This window comes from Electrona antarctica (assembly GCF_951216825.1).
Source record: "Electrona antarctica genome assembly, chromosome: 16".
Classification (NCBI taxonomy): domain Eukaryota; kingdom Metazoa; phylum Chordata; class Actinopteri; order Myctophiformes; family Myctophidae; genus Electrona; species Electrona antarctica.
The window spans coordinates 36,854,900-36,882,840 of record NC_136797.1 but is presented as its reverse complement, the minus strand read 5'-3'; the positions used below and the strand labels follow the sequence as shown (position 1 = coordinate 36,882,840).

The window sequence follows — 27,941 nt, the reverse complement described above, 5'->3', positions numbered from 1 at the left end:
GAGTTGCCAAGACAACGTACCCCAATTACATCATTTCCTGTGTGAAACTCAATGCCAGTTTGATTTACTGGAAGTGATGGTCCTCTGGGTTTGTGGGCAAGAGGACATTCGTTTTCATAAAAAGTTGACAGCTATGCAGCAATATTTTATTCATTAGATAGGAGTTGTGCTTTCATTTGAAAGTTGTGCCTTAATTTGAATCCTTAGGTATATGTGAATCAACTTATTCAAACGTACAGGCTTAGCAGTTTGATGGAGTCACCATTCATTAATCATACTTCAATATGCCTCCATAATTCTGTTTTTAATAATCGTAATAATGTTTTGCATAATCGTCATGATCAATCATTACCATGTTAAAAGGTTTAATATATATTTTTTCAAAAATAGTGGAAATGGCAGATCTACAAGTACAAAACATGTCGCGATGCGACACGTTTTGAGCTTGTAATGTAGATCGTCTATTTCTACTCGGTTAATTCCTATATCTGCCTTGTGTAACTTTTGTTTATGAAGCCTAAAAGCCCCAAATATTTTTGTAAATGTTTTAATTGTGACAACCCTGTTAAACTGTCAGCTGGTCAGCTCAACCTTATTTTAAGACCCACAGTTTGAGGCCACGGACACCAAAGTTATAATATGTTTTATCTCTGGGACCTCAATCTACACTGTAAAGTGTCATTTTACTCTGAGAGTTACGTCAAGGGTCCAGGACGACTCCTGGTTGTTCCTCGGACATGACGTTAAGACACAGTGGGCTAGTGTGTTTCAGGGCTAAAGTTTGTTTAGGTATTTGCAGTACCAAATGGTGGACAAACTTGTGGACTGGGGGACACACATCAATTATATACACAGAGATAGACTGTGTCATTAATAACTAAGTTTCACACTTGATTCATGCCGCTTAACAAATTAACCCAGGCTCTGAAAATCAGAAACGGTTCAGAAACTAAATATAAATGTTTTAATGGACAAACAGACATTTCATACGCATGGCTAACAATGTATTGCCACATAAAACATATTTTCAGGCCCGGACGGTTAGCTCAACCGTCTGGGCACCTAGGCTGCTAAGCCAGCCTGACGGCGTGCCGCGGACTAGACACCCGATCCCGACGGCCTTTGCCGCGTGTCTTCCCCCCATCTCTCTCCCCATTTCCTGTCAGTCTACTTTCAACCTATCAATAAAGGCAGAAAAAGCCAAAAAAATATCTTAAAAAAAAAACATATTTTCAATATCAACCAATGTTCTATTATTGAAACTCAAGGTGGAATGAACACACTGGAGTCTTATGCTGCCCCATACAAAAAGCATACATGATTTCATCCACTTAAATATCAAAATTGTGGTCTTATTCAAAACAAGAAGCATGCATGTGGCCCAGGCGGTGGCGTAACCGTCTGGGCACCCGACTGGTAATCCAGTCGCAGTGTGCCGCGGGTTCGACTCCCGAGCCCGACACGGCCTTTACTGCATGTCTTCCCCCATCTCTCTCCCGCCTACTGTCTGTCCCTTCAAAAACCAATAAAAGGCGTAAGCCGCAAAAAAAAAAGAAGCATGCATGTAACCACATGAACTATAGCGTCCCTATTCTGTGGTGCACATTGGTGAAAATAGCAGATCTACAAGCTCACAACATGATGCATGCATGGTGCCCCCGGTCAATGAAGTATATAGGGTGGGGCACGGTAGCACAGTCGGTAGCGCTATCGCCTCACAGCTAGAAGGTCCCGGGTTTGGGTGGTGTGTTCTCTTGTCCGCGTCATCAGCGCCCAAACCCTGTGTGGAGTTTGCACCCTCACAAAAAACTGGTCAGCCGGGGCGCCTGATGGAGGGGAAAGGAACTGGTTGGAATAACGTGTTCCTTCCACACGGTACGTCCTACCAGGGAAACTCCTCCCTGTCAGGTGATAAGAAGCGGCCTGCTCACTCCTCATGCATTGAAGGAGGCATGAGCTCAGTTCAGGGCTCTCCCCAGGTTGGCAGAGGGAGAGTAGCGTCCAGGATTACAGCTTAGGCAATTGGCAGTGGGACCGGGTGAAAAATGGGTTACAAACATCGTGGGATAAAAAAATATATATAATGAAGTGGTTAAACCGGGAAAGTCAGAGTCACTATCTGCAAGATGATAATAATTTGAAAGAAGACGGTTATTTTCCAGTTACTCCATAGCTCTAGCAATATGAAATAAATGGAAACCAGTGGTGAATGAACAAGAGAATGATGTTACATTTCCACCACAATGTGTTTAAGCCCTGAGGTTTAGCCTAGAAGCATAATTAGAATGACGATAATGGTTGCTAAGTCTAGGTGCAGGGGACCATAATTGCATACCACCGTAATGAGTCGATGAGTCTGACATCAGAATGTAAAATCACAATCATCATAATGGATAGCAGCTTTTAGACATACAAAACTAGTTTGGTGCAATTCTGAAACATCATCTTAGAATCATTATCATAGAAGCTTTCGATTTTTGATTTGTGCAGTGATTAGTAGTGATTGTGCAGTGATTATGAATACATCTAGAGACATTATTACCATGGCATAGATATCATATTATGTGGCTATATCTAATTGATAAGCTTTATCCATCCATGGTTTGTATGGCCTGTGCATAACAACCTGGGGAAATACACATTTCCTGTTCCTGTTTCTTCATTCACTTCATCGTTCCATTGCTTTGTTTGATTGGCTCTGCACCAGATTTGAACACGAAACACAAATTACATTTCATGTGCGTTTCTTTTTCAAATATGCTGCCGAGCCAATGAAATGTATGGGAAAATAAATGAATAAATGATTCCCACTTCCATTGGGACTTACAGCGTGAAGTGAACAAGTGTGGCAACTGGCAACAGAGTATTTGGTTTGGAGCAGACCCATCTTCTCTCTTAGTGATATTAGTATTTGGTTTGGAGCAGACCCATCTTCTCTCTTAGTGATATGTTCCTGCATCAGTTCATGTGTCACTAACCAAATCAGGTTCTCCAAAGGGCTACCCTCTCTTTCTTGCTGATTCAAAAACACTTACAGCAACTGTGATTCTATTCTATTCTATTCTATTCTATTCTATTACGCAAGTTAACCTGATGTTAATGTCCCATAGTAACTGATCACAATCATCACATTATTTTGTTTAGATTCTGTGTTATGCCAACTTGATATCTTCTAATTAAAGGACAAACTAGGGTTAAGTGGTTAATTCGAGGTTTAGTCACCCTTATGTTATGAGTTATGACCTCATTAAGATATTGACTAAGAGACTGACTGTTACATGAGAGTGACACTACTGTACATCAAATCATTTTTATTTTTTACCATAACTGCATAAGATCTCATTTAGCCCAATCGTCCTTGCTTCAAACATTTTCAGCAGTGGAGGTCTGGCAGAACAGATGTCCTGTCTTCCCTCATTCAGCTGTTAGTTAGAGCACAGTCCAGTATTCACTACTGCCATAAACTAATCCTTTCATTAGGATCGGCTTCAGTTAGCCCTGCCAAAGAGCGAACTGTGCGCTAAGTCAATAGACTCTCACGCGCGCGCACACACGCACACACACTCTAACTCTGATACTGAAACAGAAAAACACAAATCCATCCATTCATATTCAAATTCAAATATGTGTGCACACAATCCAGAAACTGTAGTATGCTACACTTCACTGTGTGTGTGTGTATGTGTGCGTGCGTGCGTGCGTGCGTGCGTGCGTGCGTGCGTGCGTGCGTGTCCGTATAGACTTTACGGCCACAAACACATGCCCTCGCACATTGCTTCATTCTTTCACACTTCGGTGACACTTCAGTGTTTTGTCAGGAGCTGTAGTCATGGAGGAATGCTTAGTTTGGCTTTGGCTCGGCACGCAGTTCTAAACTAGCATGTCAGAGTGCTCTGGCATGTTTTCCTCCTCTCTTAGACTTAATTTAAACAATACAACAGTAAAAGTATGTGATGATGGTGCAAGATGTTAAGAATCATCAAGTTATAAAAATGTCCCTTCCTCTCTCCCTCTCTCCCTCTCTGTCTGTCTGTCTGTCTCAGCCCTCAGAGCTCTCAGGGGGATTGTGCAGCCCATGACGAAACCGCCAGTGACCACAGAGGATCCGTTTCCTCATGCCCTGCACATCCAGCCTGCTGGATGTGACATCAAGCCTTCACACGAGACCAGTGGAGCATTCTGCATTCCATGAGACAGGGGGACAACACACCGTTCAATATCCTGGCCACATTCTTAGACAGTATCTCAGAGCTGTTGACTGCAACGCAGACAGGAAAAGGATATTATTCTGGACCAACTGAGAGACTATGACATCATTTGTACATATGAGTCGCAGATGACTGATAGATCCACGGTCTGGCCTGTGGAGCTGAATGGAACGGGAGGGAACGCAAAGTGTTTTACACTTTTTGCCGTTCGACGTGGATAAATATATTATAGCAGTGATAAAACGAAATGTCTAGCATGTCAATGGAAACGCAATGACCTAATTCTGATACAATGACCGAACACTGATATCTTAACTACTCTGCCCACCCTCGCTGGCAGCTTAAAGATAATAAGTGACACATGCAAGCGTTATCTTAGTGTGTAAGGTTATAATATACTCTATACCATTTCAGCATGCGTGCGTACCCGCGCACATAGGCTCATGTGTTTGTGTGTGCGTCGTCGTGTCCTGTTCCATCTGGGTGCATGGCTGTTTAAATCGGAAGGCTTGCATTAAGTGCGTTGTGATGTTGCGCCGTGGGCTCCTCTCCTGGGCGTCCCGCGTGGGAGGGGTACTCGTCCTGGTCTGCTGCTCGCTGTCTCTCCTCTACGTGATGACCTGCAGTCCCCCACACTCTGACCAGCCGCCACTGAGCCATTCTCTGCCCCACGCCGGACCCAACCATCTCACTCTGGGGGGCACGGGGCCCGGGGCTGGGGTGGGGCCCGCGGCAGGAGGGGGAGGAGCAGGAGGAACCGGAGCAGTCCAGAGCGGAGGCCCCCCAGGAGGAGCCCAGTCCTACCAAGCCCTTCTCCAGGAGCGCGAGGAGCAGCACCGCCTCCACATCGCCTCCTTGAAGAAACAGATCGCGCAGCTGAAGGAGGCTCTGCAGGAGAGGAGCCAGCAACTCAAAGGAGTACAGGAGACCCTGGAGAGGGCGGCAGCCGGACCTGGGGGTCCCGCGGAGGGACAAGGAGGGGTGCTGGCCATGGCTCGGGGTGGTGGGGGGGGCTTGGGGGAGGCACAAGGGGCCAAGAGCCAGCAGGCCGACCTCCAGGAGTTCTTGAGGAGCCAGCTGTTGAAGGCAGAGGTGAACGCCGGCACCCGCCTCCCCAGTGAGTACGCGGTGGTCCCCTTCGAGAGCTTCACGCTGCAGAGGGTGTACCAGCTGGAAACGGGGCTAACCCGCCACCCGGAGGAGAAGCCCGTCAGGAAGGACAGGAGAGACGAGCTGGGGGATGTACTGGAGACAGCCCTCCATAGCCTCAATATGGTACCGCCGGCTCAGGTGGAGAGTCTGGGGAAAGGGGGCAAGACGGGCAAGGTCTACACCCCGTCTGACTTCATAGAAGGTGAGGATACGTCAACTCAACACACAAACCACTGGTTGTCAACGTGGGGTATGGGGACCTCCAGGGGGTGGGGGTTCCCCAGCTTAATGTTTGATAAGTAAGGGTTTTCAAGGCTGTATCTCTTGAGTGTACAAATGGAAACCAAATATTAGTGTCCATGTATACTCTCTCAGAGTTGTATTAATGCCAAGGACTTGACACTGTAGATAGATACACACAAGAAACCAAGAATTTCAGTTGAACCAACCAAACCTACAGACCTAGGTGCACCTCACAGGGCAATTAAACAGCAACTATAGGTTCTCACTGAAACTAAGGAACAAACTCTCAGGAACATAGACCAACAAAAAGGCAACTAGAACATGCAGTACCCAAAGTACAATCAAGTCAAGCATAACAGAGGAGAGAGGAGAGAGAAGAGGTCAAGGGACAGAATGGGCAAGGTCAGTCAAAACAGGAATGGGCATAAATGACAGGGAAGGTGGACACAGGGTAGGGGCAGAGGCCATGAATGATCATGACAGATTGGGGTCCTGGAGACCAGTAGTAATGGTCAATTTCTACACTGAGGGCTTTAGTGTGTAAATGTTTTATGAGAGTGAGAGAGACTCCTGAAGTCAGGATATCCTGCAGACAGTAATGTACTCACATGACAGCCGTAGGACATGAACACAGCTGCTCCTTGTTTACAGGGGGACATCACCAAGTGAAGTAACTCAGTGTGTGTGTGTGTGTGTGTGTGTGTGTGTGTGTGTGTGTGTGTGTGTGTGTGTGTGTGTGTGTGTGTGTGTGTGTGTGTGTGTGTGTGTGTGTGTGTGTGTGTGTGTGTGTGTGTGTGTGTGTGTGAGAGAGAGAGAGAGAGAGAGAGAGAGAGAGAGAGAGAGACTCATTCCATAACAGTATATTCTGCTTAAAAGGAAATGGCATCTCCCATCATCAGCTTGTATTTTTACATTACTTAAAGGGATATTTCACTTTCAAACAAACTTTTGGTCATTTTATCATCTACTCAGACTTATGTGAACACCACAGGCAGTTTTGAAGTTGCTTGATTCAGTATTTACATATTTGATATTAATTTTAGCTGCCCTAGCTGCCCCCTCCCTAGAGACTACAAACCCATTGTAGCTTCAAACTCATTTTAATGTTAGATTCATCGAACACTCCCGTCCTTTTTTATGGTGACTCATACTTCCCTCCTAATACGTGAGGGGGCCGTGTTTTTTCATTTATTGTTTTCATTTATTTTTAATAATGTTTTAGTGTCCTCCGGCCTCCTCTTGCTCCCGATTCTTTTCAAGACATTATTGAAAATAAATGAAAACAGTAAATGAAAAAACACAGCCCCCTCACGAGGGTAGTATCAGTCACCAGAAAGAAGGACGGTGTTTTCGATGAATCTATCATGGTTAAAATGGAGTTTGAAGTTACAATGGGTTTGTATAGGAAGGGGGCGGGGCAGCTAAAATGAATATCAAATATCTAAATACTGAATCAACTGAAGCAACTTAAAATCTGCCTGTGGTGTACATATAAGCCTGAGTAGATGATAAAATGGCCAAAAGTTGTTTTGAAAGTGAAATATCCCTTTTAAAGGATTGAGGTTTAAGTGACATTTCTTTCAACCTTCTACCTAAACTATTATAGCACAATGTAGAGGTTTATAATGTACTGTAGCCTTGCTACTTTCTGTATACTTATAGGGCTCCATTTTCGTTCGATCTTTCTAAATACACTGTTTGGGGATTTAGCAGTGGGGAAGGGGTGTTCCCCCACTAAAGTTGGTATTTTCTGTTACCTGTCTAAATCCCTAAAACACCTCCGTTACCCGTCATATTATGCATAGGTGTGGTTTGGGCGTTACAATAATTAAACCAATCACCGGTCCACGTGCCATTGCCTTTAAGAGATCCCATATCCGTTGCCCGTTATGCCCAGTTCTATATTGCTTCATAGCCTTACAGTCTATAGCCCATGGAAGAGTGATGTTGCTGCCTTGAAGTCTCACTTGTGCTGCAATCGTCGTCCCCCCCCCCCCCCCCCCCACCCATCCCGTTTTTAGTTTTTTCCCCCACCCCGCACAGAGCCAAGAACACTCGTCTTTTCATTGAATCACAACTCGCTCAATGTCAAAGTTCTATGTAAACTACGAAATGAGGGCTTTCATTTGGTATATAGATCGTGATGAACTGAACGAGCAAATGCAAGCCGCGCAATGCCTGGCACAAATAACTTCTTTGACTATACAATTATATAAACACAATGGACACAAGGAAGTGGCAGGCACTCACTTCTGCTGATTATAGAGAAAATTACAAAGAGATGCAATAGGAGAATAAGGAGAGATGAGGCAGCCTGTGCCTCATCTGGTAGGGCGCCGCACTAATTTGGCATGGATTACGGGTGCTTTTAAACTCCACAATCGCCAGCCCATAGTCTTCTACAGCAGGGGTGGGCAACTTTGACGATGGAGAGGGCCACTATATTTCCACACTCACTCCCTAGGGCCATATATTACTGTCGTAGCAAAAATAGCCGATCTACAAGCTCAAAACGCGTCGCGCTGCGACGCGTTTTGAGCTTGTAGATCGGCTATTTTTGCTATATTCGAATTGAAATCTTGAATTTTTGCTATTTTTGAATTGGAATCCTGAAAATTAATATTGTTATGTAATTTCAAATGCCTTTAATTATACTTGTGTTGCGCAATGAGCTACTAATTTAGACTGAAGTAATTAAAGCGGTGTCATGTTCGCATGTTGTGGAATTGTAACAGCTGAAACCAATATTATATCAGTATTCTGACATTAACCTGAGGGCCACCTTAAGTGAAGGTGGGGGCCGCATGTGGCCCCCGGGCCGCCAGTTTCCCACCCCTGTTCTACAGTATAAAATAGCATTGCAAGCTGAGACTAGAACAATGGAAGCACACAAAGTAGCCTGGCCAGTAGCCTACTGTACCACCAGCACTGTTGTGCTGAGGTTGGTACACAGTACATGCAGCTACACAAAAGGTTAAGCCTATAATCTGTTGCGTCTCAGTGTCGCGTGCCGAATATAGCAGATCTACAAGCACTTGATTCTTGAAGCTCACAATGGGTTTCGGCTCTGCACACGACACTGACACATACCAGATAGGCTAGGAGTAAACACTCAAAATTGAGGCTGAATGCAATGCATCAGTAAAACAAAGTGATGATGTTTAGCCTAGTCTGATCAAATATACAGTATTTTACTACATGTAAGCCAAGCCCCGCCCCTCTCAATGATGAAGCCTAACAACACAGGAAGCTAATCTTCTGACCTCAATTATTTTAATTTCTCTCTTCCTGTCCCCGATCCTGCACTGTCTTCTTTGTTATTCTGTTTGCTCCATCTCTCCTATTCCTCTTTCTTTCCGTCTTGCTCCTTATCGCATTCTTCCTTTTCATGCTAGTCCCGAGGCCTGCAGAGTGACTCGAGTAAAGAGTATCACATCTAGCCTCAAGTAAGAGTTGACCAAAAGATCTTGAACTCTGACAAAATGTATAAGTGCATTTCTTTACAGTCTCTTTCATTCTCTCTCCCCCTCCCTATAGTGTGCTCTTTCTGTCTTTGTGTTTGTTTTTGTGTGCCTGTGTGCATGTGCACGTATGTACGCACACACACACACACACACACACACACACACACACACACACACACACACACACACACACACACACACACACACACACACACACACACACACACACACACACACACACACACACACACACACACACACACACACACACACACACACACACACACACACACACACACACAGTATCTGAGTACGTGCATGCATTTGTATATGTGCATATGTTCGCTATAAAACCAACACTTACAAAACCTTAATTTTGTAAGTAGAAATGTGTCAGCTTTATGAAGTACTGTATATTGAGCTCTCCAGATGATTTCCCAGTTCATTTCTTCTGGTATTCTATACTTTGCTGTTCAAGCATTATGTTTGAGCGGTGAGAGGTCTTTCTTTCATATAAGTTTAGATACACCGTCCTTGTGAGAAAGTTAGAGATAGGGCTTAAGTGGTTAAATATTTGTAAAACTAAAAGCGATACATAAGTGTAACTGGAACATTGAGCTATAAAAAATAAAGAGATACCACGTTTCCACCTGAAAGTGTCGACATTCTACATTGACACACCATTTCTCTCATGTCACACCTGTCTCTGAGAACAGCATGGTTATGGTTGCAGTGCTAGTAGGTGGGGGTGGGGTGATGTAGATTTTAAATAGTGCTTAAAGGGGCATTCCACCCATTTTCAACATTTTACTATGTCATTAATATACCTTAGAGCTGTTGTGTGGAAATAATAAAAAAGTCCCCCCATTCTGTGTTTCCTAGAACTAGAGGTCTGAAAAAAAATCATTAACATGGTGAAACACATCTTGATGATGTCATCAAGATGCGTTTCACCATGTTAATGATTTTTTTCATACTTACAGTTCTAGGAAACACAGAATGGGGGGACTTTTTTGTATTATGTCCACACAACAGCTCTAAGGTATATTAATGACATAGTAAAATGTTGAAAATGGGTGGTTTTCCCCTTTAAGTGGTTAAACTGTTCCTCATTTTGCTGGGGCCCCCCTGGAACCCCCTCAAGGACCCCTGTGCGTCCCCGCACCCCACTTTGAGAACCAGTGTCATAAGGAATTCATTACGCAGGGAGGGAACTGAACACAACCATGAATGGCACGAATCTGTTCAGAATTACGTGCAGGACCTTACTGACATTGGAGCTGGGAGGGCCGCGCACACTTGCGATATATTCGGCTACAATATTGTAACTTCATATTTGTCCTTGTGATGACAATATACATCACCTATTATTTTCAATGACTTCAGTTCAGTGTCCAAAAGATTAGTTTTTTACCTACTCTGGTTGCACTTTTGATGTTGCAACCCCCCCCCCCCATCGGCCTGTACCATTTCATAATTGCGCCCAACCCCAAAATATTGTCATCACATGCCATCACAGAGAGAGAGAGAGAGAGAGAGAGAGAGAGAGAGAGAGAGAGAGAGAGGAGGAAGGAGACGAAGGAAGACAGTAGAGATGGTGTACACCTGGTAATCATGCTGCTCTATACTCTGTCATGACTGTAGGTAGACATTTCACTGCATACATCACTGTTATTATTAGGGTATGTCTCCTGGTGGAGATTTGCGCTCTACTGAATGCATCTTTCTAAATGTGCCTTGTAACAAAGGACAATGTAGGTTACGTTGGCGTTAATACATTATCCGGTGCATCCATCTATCTATCTATTGTATACCTAATACATTTTGAGTGTTCTGGTCCACTGGTTTAAAACTGTTCCTGTACTGACTCTAGAAACAAAGAGCTTTGAATTAATTTGCAATTGTTGCATTGATAATGCAACAATTGCAAATTAATTCAAGGTTCAGGTTTGTTTGTTTTTTCTGTTGGTTGTCACTGAATTCCTTTATTGTCTGATTCTGTGTATATTGTGTGGGTGTCAAGCCTTCTATAGTGTACTGTGTACAGTGCATATACGTACCTTTCTCAGGAGACCTACAGTATACACTGACCTAGCACCCATTTCCCATAAAACAGCTGCCACGTGGTTGTAAAGCAGTACCTCTAACCACTGTTGTTAACCAGAGCATAATACACAAAAGCCATTCATAATGACGTCCCAGCCTAGACTACACACCATGTTTTGTTTTGTTAGAGGAATTGAATTAAAATGATCAGAAATGCACACCGTTTGAAGCACACTTCTGTCAATATAATGAATCTCGTTTAAATCAGTGCTTAAAGTTAACTTCCCTGTTTTAACTTCACTGATATTGTGTTATGAATAGTCTACAACTTGGTCATCCTCGCTCCTTCATCTGTCAGGCTGGTCATCTTTTCCTCTTAAAACAATCAGAGGATGTCAACAATGAATGTCCCCTGGCAGGCTAGTAAGACAGCCAGTAACAGGTGCAAGCTTAGCTGCACATAGAAACAGGATGCATAGAACAGACTGTTTATTTAATGGTACAAGCGGCCTAACATGCAGTATATTCAGATCTATGTTCTGTGTTGTCAGGCACTGATTTGTTCAGGGATGTAATTATTCTTCACCGTCGCTTTGATTATGAGTCAATGGTTTCATCATGGGGGAGTAATTGTCCATGTCCGTTTTTCATGGTGGAGTTACTTTCAGTAATCCTTTGTTCAGGCACCAGAGGTGTTTACAGTATACAGAATGTACAGTACAAGACACTACATATGGTACTCACTGTCCAAACTGTTCCAACCACTGGATTTAACATCTGTCTGTCTTGTTGGACAGGAATTGCCCGTACGGAGAAGGACAAAGGGACACTGTATGAGCTAACCTTCAAAGGAGAGTCCAGCAGAGAGTTTCGTCACCTAGTGTATTTCCGCCCCTTTGGTCCACTGATGAAGGTGAAGAATGAGAGAGTGGACACATCCAATGTCCTCATCAATATCATCGTCCCACTGTCCAAGCGCACAGAGAAGTTCAAGCAGTTCATGCACAACTTCAGGTCAGTCTCAACTAGTTCGTTTTTACTTTAATATCTAATTCATAAACGGCTTTAATTTGCTATAAAGCCATCTAATAATCAGAAAGGTCCAGTCTACGTGTCAAAGTGGTCCTGAGCAAGCCACTTAATCCATATATTATATATTGAGTCAACACTGCATTGGCGACTGCATCATACATCAATGTTGCTGCCATATTGACCGGGGCAACTTACCATAACTAATAAATAAATAAATAATAATAATATAATGAATTCCGCACAACAGCTGCGGCTCCGAATAAGTTTAATGACCAACAAGCGGTCTTCTGAGGTCACTGGCAACACCACATGTAGATTTTCTGTCCTGCACCAGCAGCTATATGGATGTGCATGGCAATCCTTTTTGGAAACAGTAGGATGGTTGAGTCATATTGTTTGGGGAGATGTCTGAAGCCAGAGGCACGGACAGGAAGGCAGACATTTACACCAAGAGAAGGGATTGGGTAAACAAGGGAAAGGACAGAATAAACATCATAGATGCTTTTGGGGGGAAAGTAATCATGTTTAATCAGTGTCCTTTCTTGGATGAGCTGGGATCATTGTGTCTGGACAGTGGTTAGCTTGTAGCCCTAATATTACAATCACACAAACTGACAGCACGCATGCGTGCATGCACATACTGTATCCCAGGGTTCCCCAATTCATTTTTCTCAAGGGCCATATTTTGACTAGGGTACCAGGCTGGGGGCCGAGTCCGCACGTGTGAGGTCGAGGTCTTGCCCTGAAAATTAATTTTCAGGGCAAGACCCCATTTGAAAAGGATGCCCAGTTTGACATGCATAGGCTACTGACCCCCATTTAATTCCATTTATATTATTTTTTTAATTCTTCCGCGGGCCGCAAGGGGGCGCTCCGCGGGCCGCAAATGGCCCGCGGGCCGCCTATTGGGGAACCCTGCTGTATCCTATATAGACAGAGAGAAGGGAGAGGGAGAGGGAGAAATAGAGCAAGGGAGAGATGGAGAGAGGACGAGAGAGTGAGAGATGGGTGGCGGGGAGAGAGACAAACGAGAGAGTCAAACTAATCAGCTAATACCACTATTTCCTCATTGCTCAGCAGTCTGGCATCATCAGTAGAGAAACATCCTCCTTGAAGTCTGATTTGTTATATGCCTGCTGCTGCTTATCAAAGCTCTTTTACATGTAAAACCTGCTTAGTAGCAGTCTTGTAGCACATTAAAATGCCCCCTGGGAAGAGCAGTGTTTGATATACGGTACAGCACAGCTAGCATTCCCACTTCATAAAGAAAAGTTGCTGAGCTAACACTTTACCCTCATTCATAGTTAACCTGCACTTTTCACCTTGTGTCCCTATTTTGGGCATGTTTCCTCATACTGTAGTTGAAGATTTTCTATAGTTGTGAAAATAGCAGGTCACGACGCGTTGTGAGGCTGAAAATGGGCTTAAAGGAGCACCCATGTTCAACCTTAACTTCATATATGGTCCTACAAATGCTCAGGTGGTACCCTTTCCGTCGCGCTCTGCATCTCGGAGGTGGGCTGTGGACGTTTCAGACACCTGCCTATAGTCTGTCGGGTGGAAACCTTATGTATGTCCAAAACTTTTACTTTTCAGGATTCAAAATCAAAAGTATCAAAAGTAGCACATATACAAGCTCGAAATGTGTCGCTTCACGCCACGTGACGTTTCACACTTGCGGATTGTATTAGCTTTCTGTGTTTCAGATATATTTCCCAATTCCCGCAGCACATTGCACAGCTACAACAAGCAAACATGTGTAGACTGTAGACCACACAATTGGCCAGACAGGCACTGAAAAATCCTTCATTGCTACTAATAGTCTACGTCAGATGAATATCAAATTAATTTTCCTGCTCTGTAGACTGAAAAGATGACATAATGTCACACCCTATAGTGAAAAGCAATTTAGTTCTAATAATGCAGACTGTTCAGACCTTTCAAAGCAGAAACCAAAAATGAGACAACACCACCTAAACTGGTGAGTCTTTTAGCTGTTAAGCCATGCTATACTAACCTGACTCCGCCAGATGGGGCAGCAGAGAGTACACTGGGTTCCCCCCTCCTGCTCCCATCTGGGAACTCTCAGGCAGACTTGATGCCCGGCCACAAAACGGCCTGGCCAATCAGCAGCAGCTATCCCGCCTCTAGCTGCGGAGTCAGGTTAATGCTGTACTGCACAATCATTTAAATGTGTTTTTCCACATTTGTATTCATTACAAAAACAACCCACTTGCACACAGAACCATCATGAGTTGGGCTGTATATTGCTGTCACCCACGCACATGTTTCAACATACAATAGTGGGCCCACACATGTCCTTGTGTGATGCAACAGGACAATGTACACATGTTAGTGCGCATACTGTACCACGTGCATGCATGTGTGCATGACTGCATGCGCATGTGTGCGTTGTGCTTGTGTGTGCGTGCATGTTGTGTTTGTGTGTTGTGCATCTATGCATGCATAGGGAGGGTCAGCATGTGTGTGGTGTATTTGACATGTCTCCATTAAAATGCACATAGGAATGTCCCACTAGGTCTTACTTGTCTCTTTCTCTGGATGTGTCCTTTGAGGGCATTTTCTAGTGGAGCCCAACCGATATGTCGGTCCGGCAACTTCATGTTCTCTCCCCTGGCCCCCACACATGTAAAGCGTCTTTGAGTACTTTGAGAAAAGCGCTATATAAATCCCAGATATTATTATTATTATTATTATTTGATGACATTGGGATTCGGTATCGACAATTATACAACCGAATGTCCCGATTTTCAACCACTTCCAACCTGGTGTCCCTATTGTGGGCAAAACATTTCAAAAGCTATTCTCAAAGCAATTTGCAACTTTTTTTAAAAGTTTTGAATAGGGCAGTTGTTCTCAAACTTTTTCCTGCCAAGGATCCCCAAAACGATTCAAATATTTCCAAACATTTGATATTTTTCAAATACCGGTATATATATTTTTTTTACCGGTGTACAAGCTTGCAGCACGGCACAAAGTGACGGACTGTGAGCTTGTAGATCTGCTCTGTACAGTATATAGTATACAGTAAGTATAACTCTTGTGTAAAAATGGTGTGTGTGTGTTTCCAGGGAAGTGTGTGTGCGTCAGGACGGTCGTGTTCATCTGACAGTGGTGTATTTTGGAAAGGAGCAGATGAGTGAAGTCCGCAGCACCCTTGAGAACACCTCCAGGTTGGTGCAATCACTCACACACATGCAGGCACCCCCCCCCCCCTCATTTCTTCTGGATATAGTATATAGGGATATAGTACTTCATCCACTTTTCAGCAACAAAGTGAACAGAGCGGGTTTGAGCGAACTAGCGTCGTATATAGGCAGTGGTGTAAGGTAAGGGACAATCTGCATAATTACCAATACCTTTGTACTGAATTCTGGATTTTTACATTGTAGTATTGATACTTTTGCTTAGGTAAAAGAAAAGTACCGTTTCGACGACTGCAGTGCACAGAGGGAAGCATTATGTGCCCATGCATGACTTATGAAATCGGGAGATTAACAGGATGTATAAATTATAAATCGAGAGCACAGCTTGAGATAGGGTTAGAACTTAGAAGTATGCAGAGTGCATTGCAGACTCCTTCTAGAATCTTTGGAGTGTTGGCAGGTGCGAGCGCACACACACACACACGCATGCACACGAACACACACACACACACACACACACACACACACACACACACGCTCCTACCTCATTGAGGTGCCCTAGGTGTCTTCTACCTGATGAATAATAGAAAGGTGTATTCTGTGCTACCTATGCTGATTCAGAGACCTCAGCGCAGCAGTACAGTAAGTACAGTAGGTTGCCTTGGTAACCAACGCTTCCAGAGCTAGCGAGGCACCTTGATGTACAAGTACACTTCCTGGACAGGACACTAGACCGAGCGTTTCTTCAGTACACTAGACCGAGCCTTTCTTCAGAAATTACTACAAAATGACGGCATATAAATTTAAATGTGAATGCAGGACAGAATATTTCAACATTTTGTATAGCTAATTTTAGTCTGAGAGCTCAGTCACCGCTGCCGGCAGCGCAGAGGTCAGAGGTCAGCCCCGATGCAGCTTACGTTCACAATCATTGACCTCTAATGCAGTGGTTCCCAAAGTGGGGTCCAGGGACCCCCAGGGGTCCTTGAGGGAGTTCCAGGGGGTCCCCAGCTAAATGATAATTAGGATCAAATGGACCCGTATGGGTCTGTAACTCTGAGTGTACAAATGTGTACACTCTTAAGAGTTAAATTAACTTTGATTTTACAATATAAATTGGGGGTCCCAGATATAGAAATGCCATTAAACAGGGGACCGTAGCATAATTCAGGTCAAACTGGGGGGCCCTTGAAATAAAAAATGGTTGAAAATCACTGCTAGAGCTGCAAAAATCTTCTCTTATGGGATCCTTGGGATATATTTTCAAATAGGGGGTTGATGGCTGATGAGTATCATTTTGGGGGTCCTTGACATGAAAATGTTTGGGAACCACTGCTACAGTGTCTGTGCATGCATGCTGATCACAGATCAGCCTTGACACACACTGCGTTCACATTGACCCCTAGTGTCTGTGCATGCATGCTGATCACAGATCAGCCTTGACACACACTGCGTTCACATTGACCCCTAGTGTCTGTGCATGCATGCTGATCACAGGTCAGCCTTGACACACACTGCGTTCACATTGACCCCTAGTGTCTGTGCATGCATGCTGATCACAGGTCAGCCTTGACACACACTGCGTTCACATTGACCCCTAGTGTCTGTGCATGCATGCTGATCACAGATCAGCCTTGACACACACTGCGTTCACATTGACCCCTAGTGTCTGTGCATGCATGCTGATCACAGGTCAGCCTTGACACACACTGCATTCACATTGACCCCTAGTGTCTGTGCATGCATGCTGATCACAGGTCAGCCTTGACACACACTGCGTTCACATTGACCCCTAGTGTCTGTGCATGCATGCTGATCACAGGTCAGCCTTGACACACACTGCGTTCACATTGACCCCTAGTGTCTGTGCATGCATGCTGATCACAGGTCAGCCTTGACACACTGCGTTCACATTGACCCCTAGTGTCTGTGCATGCATGCTGATCACAGGTCAGCCTTGACACACACTGCATTCACATTGAACCCTAGTGTCTGTGCATGCATGCTGATCACAGGTCAGCCTTGACACACACTGCGTTCACATTGACCCCTGGCTTTAGCCTGGTTAATAAACCAGACCGAATCAGCCGTTGGCAAAAAGATATTTGCCTGCCAGCGGATTAGGGTCTGGCGAGGCTCAGTAGCACGCCTCTTTCCTACAACCGAGAACAGGTCGGGCCAATCGGGACACGGTATGCAATATGGGCGGGCTTTGGTACAGTGACGTTCAATGCTTGAGACCTTTGACTGACAGTAGCTCTGACCAATTGCGTCAAAGAGAAAATGTTTGAACCCGCCCCCCGGGAAATGAAATCCAAGTGGAGCCAGCCCAGACTAATATACCGCGACAGTGTTGTGTGATATTAGTCTGGTTTATTAGCCAGGCTACCCTGGCTTATACTGTATGCAGCAGCATGCTGATCAGGTCAGCTGTTTATTGAGCTACAGAGCCAGCAGGGTTTGCCATGACGATGTTGGTCTGTTCGGTTCCACATGTCTCCAAGCTTTCAGTAGCCTTGAAACACACTCTCTATCGGGTAATACCTTCGTGATTTGAGGGTTTTTTTCTGGCGTTGAACTACTTTTTTTTTTTTTATCCCACGATTTTGCAACCCATTTTTTCACCCAGTGTCAATTATCTAATGTAATCCTGGGCGCTGACAGGGGAGCACGTGGCACGTGGAAGGAACACGTAATTCCGACCAGTTCCTTTCCCCTCCATTAGGCGCCCCGGCTGGCCAGCCCAGGGGGAGGTAGTTTAGAGACCAGGATTACTGCATTTTTTTGTGAGGGTACCCCTGTGAGGGGACACGGGGAGAACATGCAAACTCCACACAGAAAGGCCCTTTTGCCAAACCTGCCTCGGGTATGGGCCCTGATGACGCGGAGGAGAGAACACGCCCCCAGCGTTGAACTACTTAAAGCTTTTAAAGTTTCTGCTCAAAGCCAATAACTGTAGCTGCACTAGACACTTATATAACTGTTTATGTTAGTGTGAATTGGCCACTGTCAACAAGCTCCGATTGCCTGGAGAGACAGCGCCTGTTCCCTAGCCTCTCGTTCTCCCTTCATCTGAGCATCTTTCTCTGGCTTGAGTGAATGCTGTCATTATGCGTTTGTTTAGTTGTGGACGATTGCTATCTTTAGGTGATTACATAGGAATGCTGGTACACGTAAAGGGATGCGTGCATGATCCATGAATACACACACACACACATACAGATCCACATGATGTACCCTGACACACGAGCGTGCGCGTGCATACCCAACATGATACCCAATTACCCATACAAATGTCAGTAGAGGTACATGATGTAACACGCATACACAATATGCATACGCTTGTTTACAAATTGGCCTACATGTTTGCGCACGCACTCACATACACACTTCAGTATCTATTTCCAGTAGCAAGGCGGATCATTAGTTTGTGATCTGATACCACGTGTGCGTGTGTGTGTGTGTGTGTGTGTGTGTGTGTGTGTGTGTGTGTGTGTGTGTGTGTGTGTGTGTGTGTGTGTGTGTGTGTGTGTGTGTGTGTGTTGTGTGTGCGCGCGTGCTCGTATGATTGAGAGAGTACAGTGCATGGTAAGGTCTAGTGATGCAGTCTTAAGCCCTAACCACACCAAAGGGTCAAGACGTTTTTTGCGTTGTCCCTGCGGTGTGATATGTCTTGTTGCATGTTGACCCACGTTGACCCTAGTGATGGAATTCAATGGCCCAAACCACACCAAAGGGTCGAGATGGTTTTAGCGTTAACTCCTTGCAACCGTTTGGACCCAAGGAGTTACATGGTGACCCTTTGGTGTAGTTAGGGCTTTAGTCATTTGATATAAATCAATACACATGCATGATTACTGTATTTCAGAGAGGGCAGAGCAGGTTGCTGAGGAGTGGAAGTGAACTAGGAAGGAATCCATCAAATCTGAAGCAGATTGTCAAACAGGATACAGACAACAATCTTAAAAGAGAGAGAGTGAGAAGAGAGGACTGTCAAGCTGTTTATCAAATGTCTCGGGAGGTAGAGCGGCGCTCTAGGAATCAGAAAGTCCCCAGTTTGAAGTGTTGAAGACTCTTTCTCTCCTACTCACGTACAGAATATAGGCTTGGCGCTGTGAAATGTTTGACGTCACATTTCGCTGAGAAATACACAGAAGACACAACATATTCTTGCCACACTATTATTGATCTTTTCACACCAGAATAATCAGATTTGGGTTTGACAACTGGGCTGTAAATGTCTTGCGTCGGAGGGGCATAAAAAGTCTAAATGTTTAATGCTTTAGTGCCTGTCTCTCTCTGTATTGTACACACAACTGATTCCCCTTGGAACCATCACAGTACACAGTCATCCTCACTGTCCATTTGTTGGCTCTATATATACACGATCCAGGCAGAGCGGTCTGACGGTCTTGTAACGGTTTCCACTGAATCAGGTACAATCAACAGGGCCTTTAAAGACACACGTGTATAACAGACGGAGAGTATAGAACAGACATATACAGCACCTCTGTATTTTACTGTATACGGTTTGGTATAGCTTAAAATCTCCATTGAGACATTTAGAACCCATTGTAAGGTAGGTCGGACACCCACTGGTAGAGAAGTAGTATTGCCTGAAGGTCAAAAGTGCCAACGCAGGGATTCCCTCATAGCCTGGTTAACCACTCCCCCTTGAAAAGATTTCATGTTTTCAAGGGGGAGTGGTTAACCAGGCTAATTCCCTCTTGGACGGGTGGTTAGATGTTTGGCCTCCCGGGTAATGGTATGATGACATAAACGTTATGGATTGCAGTTGGAATGGCAGCTGGTTGATTTAATGGCAGCTCAGAACAGGAAATGAAGCAACCAGTCGATTTAGGATAGATTCATTGCTGTTGCCCAGGCGGTGGCGTAACCGTCTGGGCACCCGACTGGTAATCCAGTCGCAGTGTGCCGCGGGTTCGACTCCCGAGCCCGACACGGCCTTTACTGCATGTCTTCCCCCATCTCTCTCCCGTTTCCTGTCAGCCTACTGTCTGTCCCTTCAAAAACCAATAAAAGGCGTAAGCCGCAAAAAAATATCTTAAAAAAAAAAAAAAAGATTCATTGCTGTTCCAGACTTTGGTCAAAGAACAAACCGTGTCTCGTACAGACCTTAAAAAAAAACTATTCGATACAGTACGTCTCTGGAGACGTGGTGTAGTACCAGCTGGATGCAGCCGTATCATCCATGTTGTATGTAATTATATAATAATTGTACTTTTTCTAACTACAATGCCTGTCAAATTGTTGTTGTTGTCATACTGTATACCTACCTACAAATACAAACACTATAAAAACTCATTCAGAGAGAGAGAGAGATGGTTCATTTGTACACTCTGGTGTACAAATGAATACCAGTACGTTGCTTGCTGAAAATAGCGGATCTACAAGCTCAAAATGCGTTGCATCGTGAATCGTGATACGTTTTCAGCTTGTAGATTTTCAGTGAGCGACACAGCCGTACGACGGTGTAAAACCTAAGCTGTAGATAGAGAGAAAATGTGTCTCTCCCTGGCAGAACTAACAGGATCTGGTCTGCTGCTGTGTGGGAACATGACACTTCTTTAGTACGCTTGTTGTTTTGACACTTTTTCAAAATGTGAACCTCTGCAGCGCTTTAGCTCCTACTCATATTTAATAAGTATGTGATATTGCACCAGCGAGAAGAGAGGCAGAGAAGAGAGAGAAGATGTCTGTACGGTAGATTATGTTTGTGTATTCTAGACATGGAAAGCAATAAAGATACTAAGGACACTGCAGGGTGGAGAATTAAGTTCCTAGCCTGATACGCTGTACAGCGCCACACACGCACGTCGCACGCACGCACACACGCACGTCGCACACACACGCACGTCGCACACACACACACACACACACGTCGCACACACACACACACACACACACACACACACACGCACACACGCACACGCACACACACACACACACACACACACACGGGATGCATGCTTTAAATAGCTAATGTTCTCACATGGTGCAGCAGCTATTAGGATGAATAATACATCACCAGTTTTGCCTCGTCTCTGGAGTCACAATTAAACATTTTCCTTGAATACAAACGTTTTATTTTTTGGTGACCAAATGTAATTAAATACATCAAGAGCAACCCATTTTGCTCAACAATTTGATTTACTCTACAAGGACAATATAGGACATATTACTGTATTTATTGCCTTGCCTGCATGTGTGCACTGCTGTGCAGAACACACATATACATCCACAATCATCCCTGAATACAAAAGTGAATCATTAAAATACAGACACCATAACATTTACCCTGAATAATTCATACCCGAGCTGAGCTTCATTAATCCATGAAATATTGTATTTTAATTTCTTCTTTCTTCGTTCTGTGATACATAGCATCCCTAATAATGTGGTACAGTACTTTACGTAGGATAACCACAATTGTTGATTGAATATGAAGCGTGGAATATTTCAGTACTATTTTTCATCACACAGCGAGTAAGTTTAGGCGCCTCTGCTGTGATGGACCTCCACATTTATCTTATTATCGCCACCAAGAGATCATGTAGTAGTGTAACTAGTCTCATACTACATTTTCACGTGCAGTTGACTGTCAACTTTGTGTAGCCATAATGTCAATGACCTACTGTACATTACAGATCTGACTATGAAAGAAAGAGATCACAGAGATATGCAGCGCATATTAGTTCTCTCTAGCTGCACATCCCATAAGGTGGAAGGACAGGAGTGAATCGATCCCATAGGCCAGACAGTTGTCCAGTCCATAGCCTTGCGGGACATGTATCCCGGCCGTAGCTATTACAAATTCACAAAAGTGACATACTGTATACAGTTATTACGAAATTTGGAAAAATATTCAAGCATTGATGTCACAAGGAAATACGATGCTGAACGGCTTAGCATTTTGAAAGATTACACACAGATGTGAATGCATCTCCTGTTGTTGATTTTTGAGTGGTGCAACCACTCCAACAGACAGCAATGTCCGTTTGTGTGTGACTATGTGTGTGACCAGTACCAATGAGTACCAAAAGTGGCGCTGTTGTGCCAGAAACGGAGAGAGAGAGATAGTGCTGCATGTTGCCTGCTAATGAGAGAGAGAGAGAGAGAGACAGAGGGGGGGGGGGGGGGGGGGATTTGCAACACTCAGTTCACACGGGTGTGATTTTTTTTAAAGCATTTCAATCAGATAACTCACAAATCCAATAAACCAATATTTTATTATAGAATGTGAATACAAGTGTGTATATATTTTTCTCCCTGCTCAGCACAATTATATAGCCATCAATAACCATTAAGAGCAGGGACATAGATATACAATAAGAACTCCCATGGGGAACAGAACTAATAGCAGAGCCCACTGGTGATGCTGGGGTGGCGGTGGGAGCAAACAGCTCATAACAACAACCAGGAACCAGGAATGCAGAAGGAACGCAGAAAGAACACAGACTTAGGTGAGCTTAAATACCCCGCCCAATTGGTCAGCTGATTGCCACATCAGCGTATGACGTATGGGATTTGCAGAACACTGTATACACCCACATAGTAATGCACAAGTGTGTTAACGTCTCGAGTGTATGCTGACTGAACTAACTTGCAGGCTCCGTATCATTTGAAAGAAAAGCATATCTTACACAGAACATCATCATGTTCATGTACTACTAATTTATGCGTTTCTTCAGCGATAAAGACACCCCTCTGAACTTTCCAACAGTTCCTAACTCCCCCTGACAACTTAAGAGACATTTCTTTTGGTTGCATTCCAATTTAGAGTAACTTTTCAGCCTTTGAATGAAGCGTTTAGGTCACACCCTTTATGATGTGCATTGTAAATCAAATCACGTCTCCGTAATTATATACCCAGACCATGCAACTTATTCATCAAGTATTGTTTGACAAAAGTAGTCTATGTTCCCACTGTCTATCCATTCCTCATTGGGACCTTTTCCCCTTGGACTGTGCGCGTGCGTGCGTGCGTGCGTGCGTGCGTGCGTGCGTGCGTGCGTGCGTGCGTGCGTGCGTGCGTGCGTGCGTGCGAGTGTGCGCGTGCGTGCGTGCGAGTGTGCGCGTGCGTGCGCTGTGTTTATATTCAGCTGGTATATTCAGGGAGCGTTCCTTCAGGCTAGTAAATGCACCATAAATGCTAAATGGTGCATTTATGGTGCAACTTGCTTTGCATATAGACCACTCACCTCAGAGTATCATATCAGTGCATGTGCATGAGCTCTTCAAGATGCAATAAATCTCTTTCTTAATGCTGCACTCCAGTCTCTTACTCCAGACATAACAAGCTCTATTTTGTCAACAAATCCCCTGTCCGAGACACTTTTAACCACATAAACAACTTTATTGTTATCTTTATTTTCTAGCGTGTTTTAGTCTCTAATATAGAAGCAGCCACTGTGCGCGCGCGCGTGTGTGTGTGTGTGTGTGTGTGTGTTATTATTCATAGTACCTTAATAAGAGCTAGTCATAGAATTATAATTAAGGATACTTAATTAAATCATTTAAAAAAGTTCTATTACATTCCTGTTAGTGTCCCTCCACCTCCTGGTCCAATGTGTTGCATATCGTTGCTGTTTTTTTTTGTGCATAAATCAGTGCTATTGAACACCCTTTACGTCTGTTTGTTGGTTAAAAAGAATCACACCCGTGATCAAGTTATCATCATATATAAATATCATACATCATCTCATTCCGGCCAATCACAATTTGCGTGCTCAAGCACACATTGTCTTCAATGTTTGTGTTTACACAATGTTTGTGTTGACACAAAAACTCAAAACTGGCCATTCATTGTCAATGGCATTTAACGTTAATTTTGGAGTTAGATGGTTTCTTCCCGACAGCAGAGATGAAACAAAATGAATCAAATGGGGGGGTCTGTGGCCTTGCGCATATAAATGTGAGGGTCCTTGAAATAAAAAAATGATTAAATAAGTGGCTTAGGGGGTAGAGTGACCGGATGGGAACCGCAAGGTTCCCAGTTCGAACCCGGGCTCCCCCAGAGTTGGTGTCGAAGTGTCCTTGAGCAAGACTCTGAACCCCTAATTGCGTGTGTGTGAATTAAAAATCACACCCGTGTGAAGTGAGGTGGCGCTCTCATCAACATACATCATCATGCATCATCTCATACTGGCCAATCAGAATGCCTGTTGCCTGTGACCTAATTTCTCCATTCATTGTCAAATCTTGAGACGTGTGGGGACAAGATTTAGTGGACATTTGACCTCAATTCCCCTTTCATTGTCAATGGCATTTAATGTTTTGAATTGATGTTGTTTAATTTACGTCATATTTAGTAGAATTATCATCTCTTATCAGAAATCATCATGAATCATCTCATACTGGCCAATCAGAATGCCTGTTGCCTGTGATTGGTTAGCTGATTTGCTCGTTTACATATGACATACATTTTCTCTTCAATGTCAATGTTAATGTTTTGATGTTTAATTTATTTGTCATATTTTGCAGAATTTTGACCTGAATTCCCATTTCATTGTCAATGGCAAATATTGAGATGTGTGGGGACAAAAGGTGTTTATGGAAGGGGCTAGTGCCCCTTAACCCATTCAGGCCTGACGTCGAAATTTAAAAAAAAAAGTTTTCTAAATCATGACAATTTTCGGAAAGATTTGAGGCACATTTTAACGATTTTAAAAAAATAGCAGATCTACAAGTTCATAGCGCGCCACTCGGTGGCGCGCTATGAGCTTGTAGATCTGCTATTTTTCAATAGCTAAATTATAACAATGTTTAAAACACCAAAAGGGGTTCCCGCCCCAAAATGGGTTAATGTTTAATGTGGTTAAACGCTAACGTGACATGGATGCGTTCCAGGTCTCAATGGATTAATCTAGAGAGATTTACAGAAAGCAAGAACAAAACATGGTAATACATCAAATACATAAAGAAATTGTCATCATGATTTGGGACCGTCGCATAGTATACCCTTTCTGGTGTAGGGCACTGGAATTCCTTGAGAAATGGGTGGGATTGACGTTGCCCAGGGAGCCGCGGCTCTGTCTATTAGGGGACAGAACTGCTGTCCCTGGCATATCTAAAAATGATTTCACTATTATAAAGGTTGGACTTGTTACCGCTGCCAGAATACTGTTGCCCGGAACACCTGGGCTTAAAGAATGGAATGAAGAAATGATCAAAATAACATCATATGAATATATGTTGGGCAGGGTAAATGCAGAAAGCAAAATGAAAGAGACATGGGATGAATTCTGGATGTATATGATCCTTAAATGAACATTCATTTCCTTGCTGTTATTTTTTATTTTCATTTTGACTGTTATGTTTCTTGGACTGGCTATTTGTAAGGTTTGTAATGTTGATGCTGCTTTGTACTGAACCTAGATCTTGTACGATTTTGAAAAACAAATAATTTTTTGAGTTATAAAAGGAAAAAATAATTGTCATCAAGAATCATGCGTACGCTAAGAACCAAAGAGTGGAATATCTATATATAATGAACCTATGTGTATACACTATAGAGTGCTATGTCTACATAAGTTGAGCCTTTGCATACTGTACGCCTGTTAGGTCATCCAGGCTAGGGCAAGTGCTACGGGCTAAGGTGACTCAAGAGGTGGGTGTTCAGACTGCGGCGGAAGATTGGGAGTGAGTCCTGATTGCAATGGGAAGTCCATTCCATAGTTTTAGAGCCAGAAGGGAGAAGAGTTTGGGACATGTGGAGCGTTGTCCAGGCGTTTTTAGCAACGCAACATTACACAATGTACTGTACATATACATGTTGAATGTTATCAGCGCTGCTATAGTATGAAAATACAGGGAAATGGATACGGTATCTTGCACAGTTGTCACTACTATTTGTGATTACTAGCTGTTTTAGTATAAATACTGCTACTGTTACTATTGCCGCTATAGTATGTGTCTCTGCTAAAGCATGCAAGTATTTTTCTACAGCTACATGGCGCGTGCACACACACACACACACACACACACACACACACACACACACACACACACACACACACACACACACACACACACACACACACACACACACACACACACACACACACACACACACTTATAAGTGCACTTCAACTGTTCCCATTTAGTCTCCAAAATCACCAGCGTCACCAGCTATTCTTGGAAGCTGAAAAACGGTATTTTGCCAGGCTGGCCCATGGGGGTCGTTATACAGAAGGATAAATACTAATTCTTGGGGAACAAGCACACAGATGCCTGTCTCTATTGTCCTGTGGCTATTTAAGGCAGTTAAGAGTAGAAAAACAAGGCTTTATATCATTCTCATCTACAGATGTTTTAGACTAGAGGATGGCAGTCTTGGCAGACAATGAGACATGGTAACACTAGCCGCAATTTGCAACTCTAGATTTTTTTTACAATGGGATGAATCTAGAGTTGCAATACCCTCCATTGACTCCCCACTCATCCAATTTGGTTTGTGATCTGCTTGTCTTACACAACGTTAAACTCACCAACATTGCAGCTGTATAGTCCAAGCTTGAATTATCCTATTTCAATCTGCCGAGCTTGTTTTTCATACAAATCCCCCGTAGACATGTTATGAGCTACTTTCTGTCAAGACATCCTCTGCAGTGTTGCAGTTTGGAAGCACTCGTTTTTGTTAACGGGTCGCACTGCTGCCTCCTGCATTATGTTAAAAACAGGTGGTACGCAGGGCCGCTCAGTGACTTATGACGAGTGCTTCCAAACTCCAGCACTTAGAAAAAGAATCACCTGCACAGAATTTCTTGACAGAAAGAGAGGGGCTAAGATCCCTTCCTACTGTTCCTGGTTGAATTGAATTATTGGCGGCCTAAATGTGATAAATGCTCCGTTTGTACTCACCCATTCAATTATTCCAAAGACGTGGAGTGAAATATGGTCCTCTAGTTTTATATCCATGTGGCCCCTTTGCCTGGAGAGAAAGACGTCCGTGTGCATCTCATGAAAAAGTGGAGATAATTGACTAAATACACGTTTTGTGCCAGAACTTTCACATGGATATGAAACTAGAGGACCATATTTCACTCCAAGTCTTTGGAATTATTTAATGGGTGAGTACAAACGGAGCATTTATCACATTTAGGCCGCCCATTTTACGTCCGACCAGAAATTAAGCAGGACCGTTCTATGGCTCTGTATGTGAAATACTGTACATACTGTATGAAACAACAAGAGCCATTCTAGGGCTATAATTCTTGCAGACCCAAAGGAAAACACAAAACTGTTGCTTTTGAAGTTAAATTGCCATATTTTTTTATCCGATTTAAACTTGATCAACCAAAATAATAATTAAATTCAATTGAACAACAATATTTCAAAGTACAAATGAAAATGTTCAATCTCCGCAACGTAAAGTTATTTTCGATGTCTCCAATGAGTCAACTATCAAAAAAGTAATCCCAAAAGTAATCCAAACGTAATTGAACCAAACATTGTAGATCTTTTATTTTCCTAAAATCAAGTAATCCATAAAATCATCAAATAAAAAGGCTATGCATTGCTCTAAAAGGGAAAAAAGTATATTCCTCACCCAACCTTCAAGTCAGGAGGCCACAGCAGGTTATGTTTCATTCCTTACTGACTGCCAG

General features: G+C 43.6%; 1 protein-coding gene across 1 annotated transcript in view; it reads left to right on the top strand.

Annotated features, from left to right (window-relative positions):
• The window catches only part of csgalnact1a (chondroitin sulfate N-acetylgalactosaminyltransferase 1a), a 50,162-nt gene that overhangs the window by 10,094 nt on the left and 12,127 nt on the right, over positions 1-27,941 (top strand). Inside the window, exons 2-4 of the mRNA XM_079524140.1 lie at positions 4,044-5,562; positions 11,911-12,127; positions 15,238-15,339. Of these exons, the coding sequence (XP_079380266.1) occupies positions 4,737-5,562; positions 11,911-12,127; positions 15,238-15,339 (1,145 nt within the window). The 5' untranslated portion in view covers positions 4,044-4,736. The remainder of the gene's footprint in view (positions 1-4,043; positions 5,563-11,910; positions 12,128-15,237; positions 15,340-27,941) is intronic.